Below are 24,503 nucleotides of genomic sequence, written 5' to 3' on the forward strand. Positions count from 1 at the left end.
CTGATGCAGGTGCTGGGTCAAATGGTGGCCTCCATGGAGGCGGTTCCCTTTGCCCAGTTCCATCTGCGTCCTCTGCAGCTGGACATTCTCTGCTGTTGGGACAAGCGGCCTTCCTCCTTACAGAGGTTAGTGGCTCTGTCGCCACGGACCAGGAGCTCTCTTCAGTGGTGGCTTCGACCCCTCTCCCTGTCCCAAGGGCGCTCCTTCCTGACTCCGTCCTGGGTGATTCTCACCACGGATGCCAGCCTATCCGGCTGGGGAGCGGTACATCTCCACCACAGAGCACAGGGCACTTGGACTCCGTCCGAGTCAGCCCTTTCAATCAATGTGCTGGAAACCAGAGCTGTGCTTCTAGCTCTCCTAGCCTTTCACCACCTGTTGGCGGGCAGGCACATTCAAGTCCAGTCAGACAACGCGACAGCGGTTGCTTACATCAATCACCAAGGCGGGACACGCAGTCGCCTGGCAATGTTGGAGGTCCAACGCATTCTTCAATGGGCGGAGGACTCCAAGTCCACCATATCCGCAGTCCACATCCCTGGCGTAGAAAACTGGGAGGCAGATTATCTCAGCCGTCAATCCGTGGATGGTGGCGAGTGGTCCCTGCACCCGGCAGTGTTTCAGTCAATCTGCCGCAAGTGGGGCACTCCGGACGTGGACCTAATGGCATCCCGTCACAACAACAAGGTTCCGGTTTACGTGGCTCGCTCCCACGATCCTCAGGCCTTCGCCGCGGACGCTCTGGTTCAAGACTGGTCCCAGTTTCGTCTGTCCTACGTGTTTCCCCCTCTAGCTCTCTTGCCCAGAGTCCTGCGCAAGATCAGAATGGAGAGCCGTCGAGTCATCCTCATTGCACCGGACTGGCCCAGGCGAGCTTGGTATCCGGACCTGCTCCAACTGTCCGTGGAGATGCCGTGGCATCTTCCTGACTGTCCAGACCTGCTCTCGCAAGGTCCGTTTTTCCGCCCGAATTCTGCGGCACTCAAATTGATGGCGTGGCTCTTGAGTCCTGGATTTTGACGGCTTCTGGTATTCCTCCTGAAGTCATCTCCACTATGACTCGGGCCCGTAAGTCTTCCTCCGTCAAGATCTATCACAGGACTTGGAAAATTTTCCTGTCCTGGTGTCGCTCTTCCAGCCATTCTCCTTGGCCATTCTCGTTGCCGACCCTTCTGTCTTTTTTACAGTCCGGTCTGCAGCTAGGACTGTCCCTCAACTCTCTCAAGGGACAAGTCTCAGCCCTATCAGTGCTGTTCCAGCGGCGTCTCGCCCGGCTGGCTCAGGTCCGCACCTTCATGCAAGGTGCGTCTCACATCATTCCGCCTTATCGGTGGCCCTTGGATCCCTGGGACCTTAACTTGGTCCTCACGGTATTGCAGAAACCCCCTTTCGAGCCCCTTAGGGAGGTTTCTTTGTATCGTCTTTCTCAAAAGGTGGCCTTTCTAGTTGCCATAACTTCTCTCAGGAGAGTCTCTGATTTGGCTGCTCTCTCCTCGGAGTCACCTTTTTTGGTTTTTCACCAAGACAAGGTAGTTCTCCGTCCGACCCCGGACTTTCTTCCTAAGGTGGTCTCTCCCTTCCACCTTAACCAGGATATTTCCTTGCCTTCCTTCTGTCCGGCCCCTGTTCATCGCTTTGAGAAAGCGCTGCATACTCTAGATCTGGTGCGTGCTCTCCGGATCTATGTGTCTCGCACCGCTGCGCTTAGGCGGTGCATCTCTCTTTTTGTGCTAACCACAGGGCGGCGCAAGGGTCTCTCTGCTTCTAAGCCGACCTTGACCTGTTGGATTAGATCGACCATTTCGGACGCCTACCAGAGTACTCAGGTGCCTCCCCCGCCGGGGATCAAAGCACACTCGACCAGAGCTGTCGGCGCCTCTTGGGCTTTTAGGCACCAGGCTACGGCTCAACAAGTCTGTCAGGCTGCCACTTGGACTAGCCTGCATACCTTTTCGAAGCACTACCAAGTGCATGCTCATGCTTCGGCAGATGCGAGCTTGGGCACACGCATCCTTCAGGCGGCTGTCGCCCACTTGTGAAGTTAGGCTCCGCCTACTTCTTAGTTTTTTCTGTTTATTCCCACCCAGGAACAGCTTTGGAACGTCCCACGGTCTGGGTCTCTCAAAGGAACGATAAAGAAAAAGAGAATTTTGTTACTTACAGTAAATTCTTTTTCTTATAGTTCCGTATTGGGAGACCCAACTCCCTCCCTGTTGCCTGTTGGCAATTTTCTTGTTCCGTGTGTTATCACCGGCTGTTGTCGTGGACAGAGTCTCCGGTTGTTCCGGCTCTTGCTCTGTTCTACTTGTGGGTGGCTATTCTCCTTCAGCTTTTGCACTAAACTGGCTGGGACTGGCTCACCAGGGGGTGTATAAGCTCAGAGGGAGGAGCTACACTTTTAAGTGTAGTACTTTGTGTGTCCTCCGGAGGCAGAAGCTAAACACCCATGGTCTGGGTCTCCCAATACGGAACTATAAGAAAAAGAATTTACGGTAAGTAACAAAATTCTCTTTTTTCTATGGTACTAGATACAGGGATTAGGAATATGCACCCAGAACTGCTTGTGGTTCTGGGTGCATATTGCACCTGAAAGGTTCACTTTAAGAATCGCTATCTTGGGGTCTGTGTGCAATGGGAAATTTGATTTTCTTAAGAAAAATCCGCACCCTCATGTAGAATTCCCACATCCGCAGTAAAAACTGCGGTAAAAACTCACCGGCAATTTTACCACGGGTTTGCCGCTTGTTGGTCCCTGTGGTTTTTTGCCATTATCTATGGCAAAAAACGCAGGTACTTGCGGAAAAGTGACATGGTACTTCTTTTTTGCTGCAGAAATTCTGCAGCAAAACCTATAGGAAAAAAAACGCAGTGTGCGCACAGCATTTTGGTTTCCCCATAGATTTTGCTGGGGAAGGACTGCAGAAAGGTTATGATCAAAAACCGCGGCAAAAAACGCAGTGTGCGCACAGGGCCTTAACTGGTTTTTGCTCCACTTCTAGCCCAAGTGACTGTTCTTCAGCTGTTCTGCCAGTTGGTCAGATTTTAGGTCAGAAGAGTACCGCAGCTATGCTGGAAATTGATTAAGAGAGCAATCTGTAAATATTTGAGTACACTTCTACTACATCACATACAGTACATACAGTGGGTGAAATATATATATTGAATGCGTAACCAATTTTCTGGTGAAATATCTTTCTAAAGGAGCTATTGACATGAACGTTTGACCAGATATTGGTCACCTCCCATCCAATCCACACAGGTAAAGGAATCAAACAGTAGATGTCCATAAATTAAGTTACGTTTAATGATGAGAAATGACACAAGGAAAAAGTATTGCACGTGCTTAATGACATTGTTGGTGATGACTGCTTCAAGACACTTCCTGTGTGGAGAAATTTGTTGGATGCATAGCTCTGGTGTGATTTTGGCCCATTCTTCTACACAAACGCTCTTCTCATCCTGCAGGTCCTGGGCTCCTTCTATAAACTTAAGTTCCTTCCATAAATATTTTATTGTATTCAGGTCAGATGATTGGCTGGGCCATTCTAGCAGCTTTATATTCTTTTTCAAAAACTACCTGAGAGGTTTTTTTTGGCTGTGTTTCGGATCATTGTCTTGCTGAAATATCCATCCTCATTTTATCATTAGCCTGATAGAGGCATCAGATTTTTGTCAAGAATGTCTCTATATATGTGTTCATTCATCCTTCCTTCAGTTATACGACGTTTGCCAGTAAATCAGCCACATACAATGAAGTTCCTACTCCCAAATTTGACCGTTGGTATGGTGTTAAAGGCCCCTAAAATGGTGTGATATGGTGTGTATTATAGCCTCCAAAGAGTTAAGTTTTGGCCTCCTCTAACCAGGCTATATTTTATATTCTGTATTTCATGGGCTTTGTTGAGCAAATTTTAAACTCACTTAAACATGCTTTTTGTTCAGCAATAAAGTCTTGCGTGGTGAGAGTGCATACAGGGCATGGAGGTTAACTGCATTACTTATTGTTTTCTTTGACGCCATTGTATTTGCTGATTCTAGGTCTTTCTGTAGATCCCCACAGTTAAGGGTGCTCTACATGCTGCGACATCGCTAACGATATATCGTCGGGGTCACGTCGTTAGTGACGCACATCCGGCGCCGTTAGCGACATCGCAACGAGACACCTAGGAGCGGCGATCAAGGATCGCAAAAGCGTCAATGTTGGTCGTTGACACGTCACTCCTTTTCATAATCTCGTTGCTGCTGCAGGTACGATGTTGTTCGTCGTTCATGCGGCATCACACATCGCTATGTGTGACACTGCAGGAACGACTAACATCTCCTTACCTGCGTCCACCGGCAATGGGGAAGGAAGCAGGTGGGCGGCATGTTCCGACCACTCATCTCCTCCCCTCCTCTGCTATTGGGCGGCCGCTTAGTGACGCCGCAGTGACGTCGCTATGACGTTGAACGCACATCCCCCTTGAAGGAGGGATTGTTTAGCGGTCACAGCGACGTCCCTGAAAAGATATGTGCGTGTGATGCTGCTGTAGCGAACATTATCGCTACGGCAGCAATCACCAAATGTTGCACGAACTACGGGTGCGGGTGCTATCGCGCATGACATTGCTACCTATCGCTAGCGATGTCGCAGCGTGTAAAGCACCCTTTAGTCCTTTGCTCTTTAACATGTCAACTTATCATTCTTTTCATTTTTCTGCCTGAAATCTTGCAGGGAGTATCTGGTTGTGGCTGGTTTATGGTGAAATGATATTCTTCCTACTGCAGGATTTTGGCCCAAACAGTGCTCATTGGAGCCTTCAGTCATTTTAGAAATTCTGTAACCAATGTCAACAGGATGTTTTGCAACAAGTAAGATTGCAAAGTTCTTGAGACAGCTCACTGGTTTTACCCATCATGATATGTTTCTTATGTGACACCTTGGTAATCAGACACCTTTTTATAGGCCGTCAGATGAACCAGCTGATATTTGTTTTCACTAAGTGACCGGATTACTTTCTAATTACTGATAGATTTCAGCTGGTGTAATAAAATTCCATGGCTTTTTGCAGCTCTTTCTTCATGTTTTCAATATTTTTTTCCCTGTATCATTGCTTATTGTTAGACATCACAAAATGTTTGGACATCTATGGTTTGCCAGTGTGTATTAGATTGGTTCATGCTGACCTCTGGTGAGAATTTCTTGTCAATAGCACCTTTGGAAATATATTTACTTAAGAAATTGGTGACCTTGTCAATGCTTATTTCACCCGCTGTAATTAAAAAGGTTTAACCCCTTAACAACAAATGACGTACTACGTACGTCATATGCCAGCTTCTTGACCTCCTGGCTTGCGAGCCTATATCTTTACCACTTATCTGATTGTAAGGGCACTGAAATTTGAAGTGAACCCCTCCCCCCCCCCCCCCTCCCTGTCCCCCTCACAATGATTGAGATGCTCTTTATCGGTGTTTGTGCGGCCATCTATTTCAGAGCTTTTATCACAGATATTATAATGTGGCTCAGTGGTTAGCACTGCAGTCTTCAGTGCTGCGGTCCTGGGTTCAAATCCCACCAAAGACAACATCTGCAAGGAGTTTATATGTTCTCCGCGTGTTTACATGGGTTTTCTCCGTTTTCCTCCAAAAACATACTGATAGGGACTTTAGATTGTGAGCCCCCATAGGGACAGACTTGCCAATGTATGTAAAGTGCTGTGCAATTAATGGCAATATATAAGTGAATACATATTATTAGTATTATTAGTATTAATAAAGAAAATAGCGCTATAGTGGATGCACTTTTTAGACTGCGATCATAACTCAGTCTGACCCAACAATTAAATCAGACAGAAAATGGTTTGGGCAAGCATTGTTGGTAATTTGTCTTGGCAAACAGTATTGGTATTGCTATTTTTATGAACTAGTTTATAATCCCAGATATCAAAAACTTAATTTTTGGTATTTCACAGCTTGATAAGCAAATGTATTCAAATTTACTCTAATTTTTACCATCTAGTTTTATTTTCAGGTTGCAGTAAGACTTTTAAAGTCCGTACTACAATGACAGATCCTAAGCACCTCAAGAAGATATCTTTTATTAATATTGGTAAGATGTTCTACATTTGTCAGATCAGTTTTTGAGATTCTTGTAAAAATAACAAGTGGAAAATAACACTTGACACAGAAACACAGGGCAATTAACTCAAAATACAATAATAATATACCCCGGAACCCACACCCCACAGGAGCCACAAAGATGTAAAGAACTTATGTTCGAAGATTCTTGGGAGGTCACAGTAACAATTGGATCCTTGTGTAAGGAGAACAATTATACAGGTGTAAAACAGAGTACAGACATTGCAATATATGCATTAACAGGAATATTGTGTTATGTCTCAGCATTATTTGACTTTATACTAGGTGTGTGAAACCAAGGACCCCAGACTTTATCTAACTTAGCCAATATATTTCTCTGTTTGAAACCCCCTTTTCAAGGCACATTACACAATTCATTTTACTGATGAACTCATTTATGGTAGGAGGGGTATACAGAATCATTGTGAGGCTAGAAGTTTACTGATTCTAAAAAGTATACGGGATATCCTTGATAATGTAATCTCACCCTTTTTCTGTTCCGGTTTGTTTTTAATTGTCAGAGACAAGTTAGATAAAGAAGCTGAAAATCAGTCCCTTAACTTTACCATCCTCCTAGACCATTTCTGTGATTTTGGTTACTTCCGGCAGCTAGATCTTTAAGGGAATCTGTCAGCAGGTTTTTGCTATTTTATATCAGGGCAGCATAAAGTAGGGATTCAGACCCTAATTTCAGATATGTGTCACTTATTAGGCTGATAATCTGTGTTTTTTCATCAGGAGATTATCACTGTCTGACTAGGTGTCACGTGCAGACTAGTCAGGCAAATCTCTATAACCCCACCCCACCACTGATTGGCTGGTTGCTGAGAATGTACAGTGTACACTAAAAGCTGCTAAGCAAGGATGTGGGGCGTTGCACATGGCTCAGCCTTCTGAATACTACTACTATAGTGCCCCTGAACCACTCAGGGCACTACTAGATATTGCATCCTCACCTGGATGCAGGGCCTACCCCCAGGGACCTGGAACACCAGTGCCAGTGACATTTGCACACACCAAAATCAGAGTTTCCACTCCACACCAGTAGTAATTGGCTAGTCAGACACCAAAGAGATGGCCACCTAGACGGCGGAGCCAGTCCAGGGGACTAGAGAGCCTGGTGGGAGGGGACATGAGTCTGGCGACTAGTAGAGTGAAGTGGAGAGTGTGGAAGTGTAGAGAGACACGTGCCTAAAGCTGGGTCGTGTAACGGTGACCTGGGGGCACTGGAGAGTGGTTGCCAGGGTAGGTACACCCGACTACCACTGGGACCAGAGCACCGACATGGCACAGGGACCTAGGTCAGGCATCAGCTTCACACGGCCTGGCAAATACCTGCACAGTGAGGGGACCTTCACGTTCCTCACTGACCCACAGATCCGGGGGCATCAGCAGTAACGAGCGGATCAGGGTTCGGAACAGAGACCGGCCCCACAGGGTCCACACTGCCCGTCGTACGGACGAGGAGACTGCCAAAGGACAGTCGGGCCCCAAGCCAGCTGAAAGCTACGGGACCCAACCACACTGAGGGTGCCGGGGACAAAGCAACAGAGTCATCAAACTGGCACTGGTACTACAGGGACCTGAACCAGCCGTCCAAGGGCCCAACTGTGAGTAAAGACTGTTAACTTAAAACCCACGGTGTGGCCTCCTTTCTCTGGCGAAAGTCTCCACCATATATCTCCCGGGGCTTTGCCCTACCTGCGGAGGGCCTACCACCACAGCTGCCATTACCACCAGCCCTAGGGATAACCAACTCAGCAGCAGCAGTTCCACCATCTTAACCGCAGCCCGCAGGTGACCTCACACCAATGATTTCAATCTCCCCTGTAAATACTACTCATTAAAAAGCGTCCAGGTCAAAGAACTGGGCAACGGCCAGCATTCACCTGTGACACAGCATCCGCGTTAATATACGGCCCGGGACTGAGTACCCCATAGCCCTGGGCGACACACTACATCAACAGCAGAGAAAACAGCGATTCTATCAAAACTACACCAACCAGTCCAGTAAATGATTTATTGCTGAAATCAGGCTCTCTGCCCCTACATGATTTTGCAGATTACATAGTGAAAACTTGCTGACAAATTGCCTTTTTAGTTTTTGCAAGAGTAGTGAAAGCATGCCATAGACTGTTTTACATGTGTTTAGAACTATGGTGTAGCTTGAATTCACCTTGCAGCTGTTCTAAACTTTAAGAGTCCGATCCCATCTTGTATCTGTTCCAAAGTATGTATACCCCTCTCTTCCCAAATAGCAAAGTTTTTTGTAAATTTCCACGTTCTGTGAAACAGGGGTTATTCCATAGAGGGGTGTACTGTATAAATCCCATGCATTCCATTAAGCCTTTCCCACTATCGTATGCCTTGTAAATCACGGCAAGGGCAGGACTGGGTCCAAAATATTTATTCCCCTGTTAATTTACCAGCCTAAAATTCATTGGTGCAGTCCAAAGAGTAACCTGCGTCACAAAATGCCTACCAATATTCTGAGAATCCGATACTCTCCATCCCTTCATGTGTTTGTATGTGAAAAGGTAGATAAAAATAATCCATGCATTTGGTTAACACTAGCCTTTGTAGCCTCGTTGCCCCTGTGTAAAAGCTCAAGCTAAAGGCTAGCATGTCATTTTTCATAGTAGTTCTGTAAAAGTGGAACGTTGGTATTAACACTTGGGCATTGTGCAAAATCTATAATAATTGATACATGAAGACCATTTTAATTATAGGATTATTCCTATCAACAAGATCCTTTCCCAATATGTAGTAGTTGTAGTAGTAATATTAACAAATACCTCCAATTAGAAATGTAGTATAGTTCTCCAGATCTAGTCATGTCTCTTACCTTCATGTGGAGGGCATTGCAGCTTAAGTATCCATGCTTACGACCACAAGAAACTAACCTGCAATGCCCCGCACATGAAGTAAGAGACCTAGCTATAGCAGGAGAACTAAGCTACATTTCTTATTGGGTATTTGCTAATATTACACCTACTACATATGGGGATAGGATCTTGGAGATGGCAATACCCCTGTAAGTTCCCTCTGCCCACCATTGATTTTGGAAAGCAGCACCATGCATTTATCTTGACAGTGAACTTGTTCAGAAGTGGAATTAGATTGATAATGACGACAATCTTTGGGTCTATCTGTGATCCTGATCCCCAAGTATTAAATTCATGGACAGTCTGGGTATTTCTCAAAGACTCTGACTCTGCAAAGGGGTTCACCTGCATCAGCTCTGTTTGTCCCAATTAATAGACTAAAATCAAGAAAATTGGAGAAGGATCCATCTCCCAAACACAAGAACATATCTGCATATAACTGTGTGTGTTCTTACGCCAAGCCATATTTGAATCCTACTACTTCAGGGGATGTTCTTTTCATACAAGCTAAGGGCTCTATTGCTATGGCATAAAGGAAAGGAGACGGTGCAGCCCTGTTGTATGTCCTTCCCCAATGGCAAAGAACTAGACAGAAGGATATTCACTTTAAAGATGATATCCACTACTTCTACATTGAAGGCTTAGTCTTAGGGGTACTTTGCACACTACGACATCGCAAGCCGATGGTAGCGTTGCTGAGCGCGATAGTCCCCACCCCTGTCGCAGCTGCGATATCTTGTGATGGCTGCCGTAGCAAACATTATCGCTACGGCAGCTTCACATGCAATTACATGCCCTGCGACGTCGCTCTGGCCGGCGAACCGCCTCCTTCCTAAGGGGGCGGGTCGTGCAGCGTCACACGTCAGGCGGCCAATAGAAGCAGGGGGGGCAGAGATGAGTGGGACGTAAACATCCCGCCCACCTCCTTCCTTCCTCATTGCTGCCGGGACGCAGGTAAGGCGATGTTCCTCGCACCTGCGGCTTCACACACAGCGATGTGTGCTGCCGCAGGAACGAGGAACAACATCGTAACATCGGTCCTTCCGAAATTATGGAAATGACCGACGCGACACCGATCATACAATTTCGACGCTTTTGCGCTCGTTAATCGTAGTAAAAAGGATTCACATACTCCGATGCCGACAGCGACGCCGGATTTGCGTCACTTTAGATTTGACCCCACCGACATCGCACCTGCGATGTTGTAGTGTGCAAAGTACCCCTTAGGATAGGTCATCAATGTCTGACAGCCCACATCCCACCAATCAGCTGTTCTCGGCGCAGGCAGTCATAAAGACTTAGTTGCGGAGCTGCCCCGTCAACTGAGAGCAGCCACAGCTTATTTAATCATATGAACGTATACCTTACCATCTTATAAAAATAAACACCAGTCAATAGACAATGATTGAAAAATATCATAAGGCTAAAATTCAAAGTCGAATATCAAGATTTTCTATATATGCAATAGCATTATCATTTACAGTATAGAAATCATTCTTGTCACCATGGTAGCATCTCAGGGGGCACTCCACAACAATGTGCTGGATAGTTTGACGATCTGCTCCACAGTCACAGGTCGGAGAGTCAAATTTTCCCCACTTATACATAAGATCTGCACAGACGCCAAAGTTTGTTCTGATACGATTTAGAGTAACCCATGTTTTCCTTGGTAGATTGAAGCCTGGTGGAGCGTTTTGTAAGTTAAGGAACAATTGGTGATCACTGACTATTACACTGACCCAGAGTTCTAGTTTATATAAATAAATAGGTTTATATAAATAAATAGGAGCTGGATGTGCAGTACCCGGCTGCGGCCGCTATCAGAAGACTGAGCCGCTCCAAACCTGAGCATTTCCAGTTGCCTGGAAATGTGGCCAGCACCGAAAACAGCTGATCAGCGGGGATGCGAGTCAATGAATCAATGAGTGCCAGCCAATAAGATATTGCTGACCTTTCCTAAGACTAGGCCATTAATGTTAAAGTAGTGGACAAACTCTTTAATTCTAACTGTCTATTAGATAACTGAACATATTCAGTAAATTGGAGTACAAAACCAGTTTTCTTCATATCTAGCCATAGGTAGTTCTTTGTTATCGAACACCTTGGTGAAAACGAGAGAGAAAATTCCAGAGAGCCCAACTTGAAGGTCAGCATGGATAAGTTCTGTAATGACTTTGATCTCTTTGCTAACGACAATAGACTTGACAGAGTCTAAAAGAGTGTGGTTTTTGCCTGGTTACAGTAGATTTACAATTCTTGCCTCTTTCATTGAGTTAGGTAATTAACCTGTTAGTAGACTCTTGAAAAACTATTCAGAAAATGAGGCAAAAGAATATCACTTTTTTTTTCTTTTATATAGGGTGGGCCATAAGTATGGATACACCCTGATTAAAAAAATGGCCTCCATGGCAGTCACCCATCCTCAAATGTTTTGCCCCTCCCATGTAGTAATATGCCACAAATTGTAAGGTGATTTTAGCAACCACTTCCAGTTTATCAGGGCATATCCATACTTACTGTATATGGCTATCCAGAATGGCCATTGTTTAAACAGATGATCGGGGAGCAGTAATTTTACACAGGAAGTCCTCCATTTCTCTATCTAAAGTTAAGGATCTAGATCAGGGGTGGGCAATTAATTTTCCCATGGAGCCGCATGAGAAATTGGGATTGGTTTAGAGGGCCGGACTAATATAATTACCTCAGTTCTACCCAATATACTACATCACTACACCCCCTCCATATACTACACCTGTAATAAACTACACCACTACACCCCTATATACTACACCTGTATTATACTACACTTCCTCCATATACCTGTAATATACTACATCCCCATATACACCTGTATTATACTACACCACTATATAATACACCTCCGATATACTACATCATTACACCCCTATATATTACACCTGTAATATACTCCATCACTACACCCCATATACTACACCTGTAATATAGTACACCTCCAATATGCTACACCTCCATATAGCACACCTCCAATATACTACACCTCCAATATACTACACCTCCAATATACTACACCTCCAATATAGTACACCTCCATATAGCACACCTGTAATATACTACACCTCCATATAGTACACCTGTAATATACTACATCACTACACCCCATATACTACACCTGTAATATAGTACACCCAAATATAGTACACCTGTAATATACTACACCTCCATATAGCACACCTGTAATATACTACAACTCCATATAGTACACCTGTAATATACTACATCACTACACCCCTATATAGCACACCTGTAATATACTACACCTGTAATATACTACACCTGTAATATACTACATCACTACACCCCTATATACACCTGTAATATACTACACCTCCATATAGCACACCTGTAATATACTACACCTCCATATAGCACACCTGTAATATACTACATCACTACACCCCTATATAGCACACCTGTAATATACTACACCTGTAATATACTACATCACTACACCCCTATATAGCACACCTGTAATATACTACACCTCCATATAGCACACCTGTAATATACTACATCACTACACCCCTATATAGCACACCTGTAATATACTACACCTCCATATAGCACACCTGTAATATACTACACCTCCATATAGTACACCTGTAATATACACCTCCATATAGCACACCTGTAATATACTACACCTCCATATAGTACACCTGTAATATACTACACCTCCATAGAGCACACCTGTAATATACTACACCTCCATATAGCACACCTGTAATATACTAAAACTCCATATAGTACACCTGTAATATACTACATCACTGCACACCTGTAATATACTACACCTGTAATATACTACACCTGTAATATACTACATCACTACACCCCATATACTACACCTGTAATATAGTACACCCCCATATAGCACACCTGTAATATACTACACCTCCATATAGCACACCTGTAATATACTACACCTCCATATAGCACACTTGTAATATACTACATCACTACACCCCTATATAGCACACCTGTAATATACTACACCTGTAATATACTACATCACTACACCCCTATATAGCACACCTGTAATATACTACACCTCCATATAGCACACCTGTAATATACTACACCTCCATATAGCACACCTGTAATATACTACACCTCCATATAGCACACCTGTAATATACACCTCCATATAGCACACCTGTAATATACTACACCTCCATATAGCACACCTGTAATATACACCTCCATATAGTACACCTGTAATATACTACACCTCCATATAGCACACCTGTAATATACTACATCACTACACCCCTATATAGCACACCTGTAATATACTACACCTCCATATAGCACACCTGTAATATACTACACCTCCATATAGTACACCTGTAATATACACCTCCATATAGCACACCTGTAATATACTACACCTCCATATAGTACACCTGTAATATACTACACCTCCATAGAGCACACCTGTAATATACACCTCCATATAGCACACCTGTAATATACTACACCTCCATATAGCACACCTGTAATATACACCTCCATATAGCACACCTGTAATATACTACACCTCCATATAGTACACCTGTAATATACTACACCTCCATATAGCACACCTGTAATATACTACATCACTACACCCCTATATAGCACACCTGTAATATACTACACCTCCATATAGCACACCTGTAATATACTACACCTCCATATAGTACACCTGTAATATACACCTCCATATAGCACACCTGTAATATACTACACCTCCATATAGTACACCTGTAATATACTACACCTCCATAGAGCACACCTGTAATATACACCTCCATAGAGCACACCTGTAATATACACCTCCATATAGCACACCTGTAATATACTACACCTCCATATAGTACACCTGTAATATACTACATCACTACACCCCATATACTACACCTGTAATATAGTACACCCCAATATAGTACACCTGTAATATACTACACCTCCATATAGCACACCTGTAATATACTAAAACTCCATATAGTACACCTGTAATATACTACATCACTGCACACCTGTAATATACTACACCTGTAATATACTACATCACTACACCCCATATACTACACCTGTAATATAGTACACCCCCATATAGCACACCTGTAATATACTACACCTCCATATAGCACACCTGTAATATACTACACCTCCATATAGCACACTTGTAATATACTACATCACTACACCCCTATATAGCACACCTGTAATATACTACACCTGTAATATACTACATCACTACACCCCTATATAGCACACCTGTAATATACTACACCTCCATATAGCACACCTGTAATATACTACATCACTACACCCCTATATAGCACACCTGTAATATACTACACCTCCATATAGCACACCTGTAATATACTACACCTCCATATAGCACACCTGTAATATACTACACCTCCATATAGCACACCTGTAATATACACCTCCATATAGCACACCTGTAATATACTACACCTCCATATAGTACACCTGTAATATACTACACCTCCATATAGTACACCTGTAATATACTACACCTCCATATAGCACACCTGTAATATACTACACCCCCATATGTCACACACCCTGCTCCCCATACAGCCTGCACCCCCATATCACACACACTACACCCCCATATGTCACACACCCTGCCCACATATCTCACCCTGCCTGTACCCCAACTTACCCCTCTCAAACACTCTCTGCACCCCTTCACATCCTTCTGTCAGTCTGCAGCCCTCATATGCCACTCACCCTGCAGCTCCATCTTCCCTCATATGCCACTCACCCTGCAGCTCCATCTTCCCTCATATGCACTCACCCTGCAGCCCCCTCCCCCTCATGTCCCCTCTTTTCTTATTACCAGTCATCATGTGTCCACATCTCCTTCAGGATTCAGTATCTTTGCTTTCTGCCCGGCATCCTGTGTCTCCTCCCACACAGTCACATGGGCGTGACATCACCGCAGGTCCTGCAAGATGAATTATTCCGTCTGCTGTGCTGCTTCTTCTCCTGCCAGGCGGGAACTTTTGAAATGACACACGCAGCGCAGTACTGACAACGTCAGAGCGCGCGCGTGTGTCACTGACAATTAGTGCCGGCAGGGAACAGAGGGAAAGACTCCTGCGTTCCGCTGCCTGCACTGACTGTGCGGACCTGCACAGGATCTCTCCCTGCTCGACACGCTGCAGCCCGGCTCCACTGCACCGGCTGAAGACGGGCGGGCCGGTCACAGAGAGCAGGCGGGCCGGATGTGGCCCGCGGGCCGCCCCTTGCCCAGGTCTGATCTAGATGAATATAAGTTAATGTAATAATCATTTATAATTTCCCTTTTCTAAGTTCTCACCTTTGTTATTAAAGAGCTGCATGATTTTGGAAATCTCAACTTGTGATCAATACACGAGCCACAGATGCCGATACCTCATTTATACTATAGAATTAGAGCCAAAAGGGGTTAAGCTGCAGAAAAAAAAGAAAACTAAGATCAAAGATTTGGCATTCTCCTCGATTTATTCCTGCATAAAATGTATTCCCAAATGGGTATAGATAATTATAGGATTTCCTATGATGATGCTATAACATGTAACCTTCGCTTGTAACTTTATCTGGATTTTTTCTTTTTGGGTTTTACTCTTCATTGGAAATAAAAGTAAGAAAGTGTGTATCCCGCTATCTTTAGAGAAGACAGATTATTATATTATTGAGATAGCAGTTTCTACTGACAAGATTCTTTTGTAGAAGGGAGGCGCTAGTGGATCAGAGCTCCTTCCTTTCTCCTCCTTTCTTCGTAGAATATTATAAAAACCATTTGTCATCTCCGATCTCAGTAATATAAAAATATGTATTCACTGAATACATATTTTACCCAGGAATTGAGAATTTTGAGAATGAAAGATCAGTCCAGGAGGAGAAATAAGCAAATTTGTCTGATTAAGATATATTACAAAGTTGTTTCTTTTCATGTATTTCATATGAAATAAAATTTAAAATGACAGTTACACTTTAACCAATGCGCCATAATATTTGAGGTTCATGCAATGTATACTTAGTGTATGCAGGTCTTTACTGTTGGTCATGCTCCTAAGTTACTGATGAGGCACATTCCTTATTGATCCCCCTACAAACCAAACAAAAAACAAATAAAAAAAGACCTTTTTCTTCAGCAGAAAGAATAAGAGCAAACAAAGACATGTATCATTCCCGTGGCCACAGAGCAATTAGCTGTATTTTCAAGAAATATTGTATAATGTGACATGTAGAAACAGATCCCACATACCAAGTACTATATTTATACATGTAAATAGATTAAATTACTGTACCAGAAACAGTAAGTACAAAAACATAACCGGTATAGTAACTGCAGGCTAAAACTCTTGATAGGTTCATGAGAAAAAGTAATGAATTATGCTGTGTCAGTCTATGCTCGGCGTTCAATCACTGTAGGGACTTCTCAAAAAAGATGGCTTCTCCTAATACTCTAACATTTAGCTTAGCAGCATACTGCAGAGTACAAGGAACCTTCAGAGCGTGCAGCAGTTTCTCAATATCCTTTAAATAAGAACGTTTTTTTTTAAACTTTTTCTGAAAAATCTTTTGTGACACCCCTGGACTAGTCAGGGCGTCACAGAGGACTGCACGCTCTTTATTCTTAGTGCAGGACTCAACCCCTCTTGGTTCTGGGTTCCCACCTTGAAGTACTGCCTCCATCCGCATCCAATATCCCAATCACAACTCGCACCACACCCTTTCAGGCATACCAGTGGGCTGCTAAGCTGGAATAGGGCTGCCCACCTAGGGGTCAGGCAGGGAGGTGGGAGGTGATAAGTCAGTTCTAGAGTAGCCCTCGAGCAGTGAGGAACTAGGAGGGAGCTTGTGGCTCCCGGGGAGGAGAAGATTTGTTTGCAGACGGTGGTCTGGACCCGGAGGAGTCGGAGACCCGGTCGCGGGATATTTGGACTGGGTGCCTGGACTAGTCTCTGAGGACAGTCAGCAGCAAGTTCAAAAGCTGGTCTGGGACCAAAAGTACGGCGGGGTACTGGATCCTAGGTCGGGGAGAAGCTTCAAGCAACCCAGCAATTAACCTGCGGAGGAAAGGGCCTTTATGGACTGTCACCACAAAGCTCAGAGATCGGGGGCACTAGCATAACGAGGGGGATAGGACTTTCCAACCAAAGCAGCCCACTGAAATCTCAAGTGTGAGCTCCTGAGAGCATAGCTCACTCAAAAAGTGGGGAGCAGGGCCCGGACAGCTTCAAGCTTACGGGCCACTTGGTCACTACTATAAGTTGTGCACGGAGGCAGGCCCCGGACCATCAGGCAGTGCTGCAGGGGACAGAGACCCGGACGAGCTCCCCCAAGTGGGCAGCGGCACCCAGAGACTTGGTTTACAACGTTGTCAGCGTCTGCTTTTGTATCTGTGTACCTGCATTCCCCCTGCTTCCAGCAAGCCTGCGATCCCCTGCACCCCACTATCCAGAGTCCCGGGGCCTTCCCTACCCGTGGAAGGAAAATGTCATCTAGCTGCCCCCATTCCATCAACCCCGGTACTCCCATCGGCAGCGGCGGTACTGTTACTGCACACCACGGGTGGTGCCACGAACTATATCTCACCTGTAAATAACCCTTCCCCTTTTACATTAAGAGTGGCCCCTAGCCCCTGGGTCCAGAGACCCTCGAGCCACGAGTAATCATCCCCGGATCCGAGCGGTTCGACCGCTGCTGGGGCGGCACACCTCAATGTTTAATCCAGGGAATGAACTCTTACCTTTTTGAAGTATATCCCATTTCCTGAAGTGTAGCAGCTTTGAGGTCAGACTGTGGTGCTGCTGCTTTTGGTTGTGTGGCCACCCTGCACACCCTTTTAATGGTGATTAGAGGTGTTAGTACTTCTTTTCCAAAGCAGTTGTCTAAAAATTCAGCTGCGCTCGTCTTTCTGCCCTTTCGGCACTTAAACCAGGTGTATATTGTTTCTGTGGAGTCTGTTTTCCAGATCATCCACTTTATTAACTAGCATGTTAATATTTTGCTATATTGGAAGTTTAGGGGGCTCTGTAACTTGTGCCCACAGATTACTCCAGGAAACTGCTCCCTAAAAGCCACATGGCACTCTTTTTTACTTGCACATATTTCTGAAATAAAACCTCCAATCTCAGAACAAAAGGTATGGTTACATTCAGCACATTCAGCATCTTAGCACCAGTATATATACTGTGCATATGAAAATTTTGCTGGTTGGTTCTCTTTAACTTGTAATTTCCCATCTTTTCTAATAAAGTTCCATTACAAGCTGAGTTTGGTTTCCTATCTTTTCACCATTCGTTTCAGACCTGTCAGGGCACATGTAAAGGTGAGTCATTAGAGCCAGGGGACATCCATATGAGGTTGGATGGCTTCTTGATTAAAAAAAAAAATTAAAGTTGTCCAACAAACTCCAAAAAAAATTTTAAAGCTAATTTGTGCTGTGTTGTCATCTAAAACATCCCTACATTATTTAGTTATATATTTAATTTTTTTTTAAACTTTTGTTTCTCTTGAATTATCACTTTATTCTCTACAGACACTTTATTTACCTGCAGCTCAAGCAAACTTGACTTTTTTCTTTCCTTGGTTGCCAAACTTCACAGTCAGAGCTGGCAGCGGCCGGCCTCCGTGTCCAGCCCCGCCCTCTGCACACTCATACATATACATGCATAAATACAGAGCAGTCATACTACATCTAATCCGTGACAGCACAATCACCTCACATCACATCCACCGCATATATAATCTAGTAATGTACCCATCCTTGTCGCCATAATATGGTAATGTGCCCCATCCTTGTGTCCATCCTTTATTATTGCGCCCATCCTATAGTAATGTGCTCCATCCTTCTGCTCATCCTGTAGTAATGTCCCCTTTCCTCGTCCTCTTTTTGTAGTAATGTCCCCTTTCCTTGGGGTCCTTTTCTTGCTTCATCCTGTAGTAGTGTCCCCTATTGTGCCATTCTTCACACACATGAAAAAAACAAAGACAAATTCTTCTCACCTGTCCTCGTTCCCTCGGTGTCATATTTCCTGCTTTTGGATGTCTGCCGGTGCAGGGGCCGCCTCTGACCGCTTTATATCAGGTGACGGATTCCTGGGTGCTGCACAGGGACGTGCTCTCTATGCAGCTTCTCCAGTGATCCGCTGCTGTCCTCTGATTGCCTGGCAGCTGATCATTGCAGTAGCTGTATAGAGAGCTCGCATCTGCACAGCGCCCGGGAATCTGTCCTCTGTCTTTGCACCGCAAGCAGCATCAGGGGCCGCCTATGGGCAGCATCTTTGAGACCACTGCACTACGGGATATGTGGGAGGGTGCAGGAAAAGGAGGCGGGGACACCACGCACTCTACCTGCCCAGCAGGGCAGCAACATGAAGTTTGCTGTGTTGCTCGTCAACAAGGTCCTGTCCTTGCTGACGTGACGGCAAAATCATGGTGGGAGTGGTCACATGACCACTCTGAGCCGGGGAGAGGGGCTGACAGCCGGGCAGGTAGGTAGTTGCTATCTACTTACCTGTCCCAATGTAGCCCAATAGTGAAATGGCAAAATAAGCCGGATAACCCCTTTTAAGTATTTCACGTTTTCCTTGCAACATGAGGCTGTGTCCTATCATTATGCAACATGAGGTGATGGTCGTGAATGGTAAAACAATGGGCATCGGGATCTAGTTAACTATCTCTGTGCATTCAAAATGGCATAAATAAAATACACTTGTGTTCGTTGTCCATAACATATGACTGCCCATACCTTAACCCCGCCGCCACTCGATTCACAACTTTGACATCTGCAAACTGATCACCCACACAATGCCATACTCAGTCTGCCATTTGCCGTGTACAGTGCAAACCGGGATTCATTAGTGAAGGGAACACTCTCCATTGTACCAGTTGCCATTGAATGTGAGCATTTGCCGACTCCGTTATGACAGTGAACTGCAGTCAGGTGGAGACCCAGATGAGGATGACTAGCAGCACATGAACTAGCGTGAAACGGTTTCTGACAATTTGTGCAGAAATTCTTTGGTTATGCAAACTGCTTGTTGCAGCAGCTGTCCGGGTGGCTTGTCTCAGACGATCTTGGAAGTGATGATGCTGAACGTTGAGGTACTGGGCTGCTGTGGTAACACGTGGTCTGTGGTTGAGAGGCTGGTTGGATGTACTGCTAAATTTTCTGAAACACCTAGGAGACTACTTATAGTAGAGAAATGAACATTCAATTCACGGGTAAGGGCTCTGGTGGACATTCCTGCGATCAGCATGCCAATTGCACGCTCTCTCAAAACTTGTGACATCTATGGCATTGTGCTGTGATAAAACTGCACATTTTAGAGTGGCCTTTTATTGTGGCCAGCCTAAGAATCACCTGTGCAATAATCAAATAATCATACTGTGTAATCAGCATCTTCCTATGCCACAGCTGTGAGGGAGATGGATTATCTTAGCAAAGGAGGGGTGCTCATTAAACACTGATTTACACAACTTTGTGAACGATATTTGAGAAAAAGACCTTTTGTGTGCAGAGAAAAGGTCTCAGATCTTTGAACTCAGCTCATGAAAAATAGGAGCAAAACAAAACTGTTGTATTTTATATCTGTGATCAGTGTAGGTATCGATAACACTAGACCAGGTTCATATTGCAGCAGATGACCTACACATCTGCCTTACACCTCTACATACATTTCGCTAGAGCTTCTTCAGGCAGTGGTACCGTATATAGTCACCTGGAATCGCACAAGCATCCTGATAAAATGTTTGCTACAAGAAACAAAACTGATCAGCACCTCCTGGCAAAATAAATCAAATGTAAGCAAATGCAATTTACTTTGCATTAATATGGAAAGTGCAGCAGCATAGGAATATTGAGAATGTGTATTTTGAACTGCTTTGTCATATAGAGGATAATTAGTACTTGGTAGTAGCACATAATTTGGCCAGTTCATGTGTGCTCCTCTGATATGAGGCTTAACCCAAAGATTTAGCCTACTACGCTAACTTGTTGAACCATGTGGATGCTAAGACTAGAAGGACCTGAATTACTCTGACCAATATGCCTCGTCAGTGTGACTGAATAGCAATAGATGACTGTTTCAGTGACTAGACCACCACTGATCAAAATTTCTGACATGGAAAATGTTTTTAGAATGTAAAGTTGCATTTTAATTTTTGGGGGTTTTTTTGCAGTTCCATAAGCAAACTAAGTTTGTCTCTCCCTCTCGTTTTTAGACAGCTATGTAGCCGTTTACTTGCCGGATCAATTTCTTCATTTGATAAACACAAGACATCCAGAGTTGATGTGTTACCATTTCTTTCTAACAGGTAAGTACCTTATAATGTACACCACCTCAGACCTGATGGGTTATTATGAGAATGCTATATCTGCAAAGTTTGCTGGGCAGTGGTCGGATGGCTGTGGTCTTCGCCAATCACTAGATGAAGTGCTAGTAGGAGTGTACTGTCCCATCTAATGTCTTTTTGGCTGATTTTGACTCTGCTTTCCTTTTCCTTTATTGCTATTAACTATTTACACTAAATTAATTCACTATAAGCTATGACTAGACTATGGGAGCCATAGTTTAGATCCTTGGAAACAGCAATTGTCCGAAGTCTGGGTGTAACATGGAAAGTTTTACTGCTTGGCTCTGTCTTTCTATATGGGAAAAGCTGGAAACTATGGTATATCAGGAAGATTACAGTTTTTCTATATGGGAAAAGCTGGAAATTACATCAGGAAGATTAGTCGTCGGTTATTGATTTCTCTTTCACCCAGGACAGTCTCTAGTAACTCAAGTGTGGGAATACAATGAGTTTTCTTCATAATCACCATCCTGTTACTGTCAGGGTTTGTGAATCTCAATTGACCTAAAGAAATAGGAAACAAGTAGATTTAGGGTATTTTTACACTGGTTTTTTTAAGCAGTTTTTGAGGCAGAAACTTTTTTAAATCCTCATCAAAAACACAAAACACTACAAAAACTTTAGTTTCTGCTCCAAAAAGTCATCAAAAATACTGTGAAAAAACTCTTAGGCTATATGCGCACGCTGTATTTTTTGCTGCGTTTTTTGGTGCAGTTTTGTAGCAGAAAGTTTTCTGCAGCATGTCATATCTTTTTGCGTTTTGTCCCTGCGTCTCTCACTAGAGATGGGAGGACTCGCAAATCAATCCCCCGCCGACTCTAAGTTAGATGCAAAAGTCCGGCAACTTTACTCAGCTCTTCCCGATTTGCCCTGGTGCGGCAGCAATCGGGGTAATAAGTGGTTAATCGCAGCTCACAGCTGCCACTAAGCCCTGGATTAGTGATGGGTAGGTGTCTGAGACCATCCTATGACTAATTTGTAAGTGAAAAGAAATAAACATTATTGAATGTTCTCAGTGAGAGGAACAAAATTATAATCTTGTGATACCTTTTAATGGCTAACTAAAATAAAGTGATGTTATAAAGCAAGCTTTCGAGACATCTCAGGTCCCTTCATCAGGCATGGTATGACAAAATACAAACAAAATTGTGTTTCTTCAGATATTTTGTCATACCATGCCTGATGAAGGGACCTGAGATGTCTTGAAAGCTTGCTTTGTAACATCACTTTATTTTATTTTAGTTAGCCATTAAAAGGTATCACAAGATTATAATTTTGTTCCTCTCACTGAAAGCATTCAATAATTTTTCAACTGGCTAACACGGTACCAAAACCTTTTCACTTGTAACTAAAAAAGAAATAAACAAACACCGAAAAAATCCTTTTTTTTTTTGGAATAAAAGACAAAAAAAACACCTCTTTGACTACTTTATTAACTTTCAAAACACCCCCGCAGGACCGACGTAATCCACGCAAGGTCCCACGACGATTCCAGCACTACTACACCTGAGTTCATGCTGAGCAGTCATAGAAGATGACCGCTCGCTGTGAGGTCCAGGCAGAGACTGAGTGAGCCGCGCAATGAGCAGTGACGTCACTCAGGTTAGCTGCGGCCACAGCTGAAGGTTCCCACGGTCCTCCACCTGTGACAGCAAGTAACCTGACCTTGGGTGACTTTAGTGACCTCACCTGACACAATTTGGGATGCAATTTGACATTTTATTCATATGTTAACACAAGGCACAATAGCAGAATGACACAATGCAAAAACAAGATGTGGATGGAAATTAAGTTGCTTTCTTCTTCCTTTTTTATATACTATAGTGTTTTGCTATTTAGTTAGTATTTTGTAAAATTATAATCTGTAACTCTCTTCTAGCTGAGGATGCCAGGATTAGTGGTATGTGCTGCGATTGTCCCTTGCAGACTGTTCTGAAGACTCATGTGATAGAATGCTGTACAGGAATTCTGTTCTCCGTTTCTATAAACCAAACACAACTTCTAAAGTTCCTGGCAGAAAGTAGAAGGGACTGTGAGCGCCTGGCAGTGCTGCACTGCTTTTTGTTACACCTGAGCATTCAGCCACAAGAGGAGATTCAGGTAATTAATAATCCTGAGGGGATCAATGACATAAATAAGTAAAATTGACACCAAACTTAAAGCGGATTGTCCTGGCATAAACAATTCTCAATCTATCTTTAAGATAGATGACATCTATGAAACTAAAAGGGGTTTTCCACTAATCAGACAACTCCTTTCTTATTCCCCATGTTTGTCTCCATTAAATAAAAAAGCTTATTCTCATTTCTTATTCTGGCGCCATTCCGGCAGTGCTGGCACTTGAGTACCTGGGATTCCTGTGACGTCACGTGAGCCCTGCTTCCAATCTGTGCTGGTTTTCGTATCCCCAACTTCAGACGTATAAGTAATCAACAGGAAGGGAAAGTTGCGGCTGGCCGCTCACCTCCTGTTAATTACTTAGCCGTCCGTAGGCGGGGAGAGGGAAGACATTGATAATTGGACGCGAGGCTCGCATGATGTTACAACCTTACATGAGCTCCAGGAACACAAATGCCAGCACCGCTGGAACGGCACCAGAACGGGAGGGGAGTATAAGCTGTTTTATTATTATTTATAATGGGGCAAGCATAGGGAATAAGAGGGTTGTCTAGTGGATAATCCCTTAAAAAAAAAAATTTCTGCAACACTATTCATGTGATTTTATTTATTTATTTATTTTTTTCTGTGTTCCAGCTTATTGAATGGATTTGTGACAACTTGTCAACTTGTCTCTTATTTGATCCAATACAGGAGTTTATCATTGGTATGTATTTAGTCTTGTGGGTATTTATTTTTTGTGTCAACTTGTTCTCTTGTGTACCCTTTTTCGGACTTAGAATAAAGCAAAAATCAATCCTACAAGTTTTCAAGTGTGATATCTGGTGACAGATCCAACATAAAATACATACTTTATTAAATAGATCTATTAGACCTTATGATGAATAAGTATATTTGTTTAAAAAGAGAAAAATATACAGTTTTGTTTTAGAAAATGTACACACATTTCAACATTTTTTTTAAAAAAGATATTTT

At 43.6% G+C, this 24,503-nt stretch overlaps 1 protein-coding gene across 1 annotated transcript in view; it reads left to right on the top strand.

Annotated features, from left to right (window-relative positions):
* The window catches only part of LOC142264470 (gamma-secretase-activating protein-like), a gene marked incomplete at its 3' end in the record, with an annotated part of 116,270 nt that extends 92,036 nt beyond the window's left edge, over positions 1-24,234 (top strand). Inside the window, exons 14-17 of the mRNA XM_075332250.1 lie at positions 6,011-6,088; positions 21,279-21,371; positions 23,290-23,510; positions 24,165-24,234. Coding sequence (XP_075188365.1) covers positions 6,011-6,088; positions 21,279-21,371; positions 23,290-23,510; positions 24,165-24,234 — 462 coding nt within the window. The remainder of the gene's footprint in view (positions 1-6,010; positions 6,089-21,278; positions 21,372-23,289; positions 23,511-24,164) is intronic.
* Between the last annotated feature and the right edge of the window lie 269 nt (positions 24,235-24,503).

This window comes from Anomaloglossus baeobatrachus, unplaced genomic scaffold, assembly GCF_048569485.1.
Source record: "Anomaloglossus baeobatrachus isolate aAnoBae1 unplaced genomic scaffold, aAnoBae1.hap1 Scaffold_2655, whole genome shotgun sequence".
Classification (NCBI taxonomy): domain Eukaryota; kingdom Metazoa; phylum Chordata; class Amphibia; order Anura; family Aromobatidae; genus Anomaloglossus; species Anomaloglossus baeobatrachus.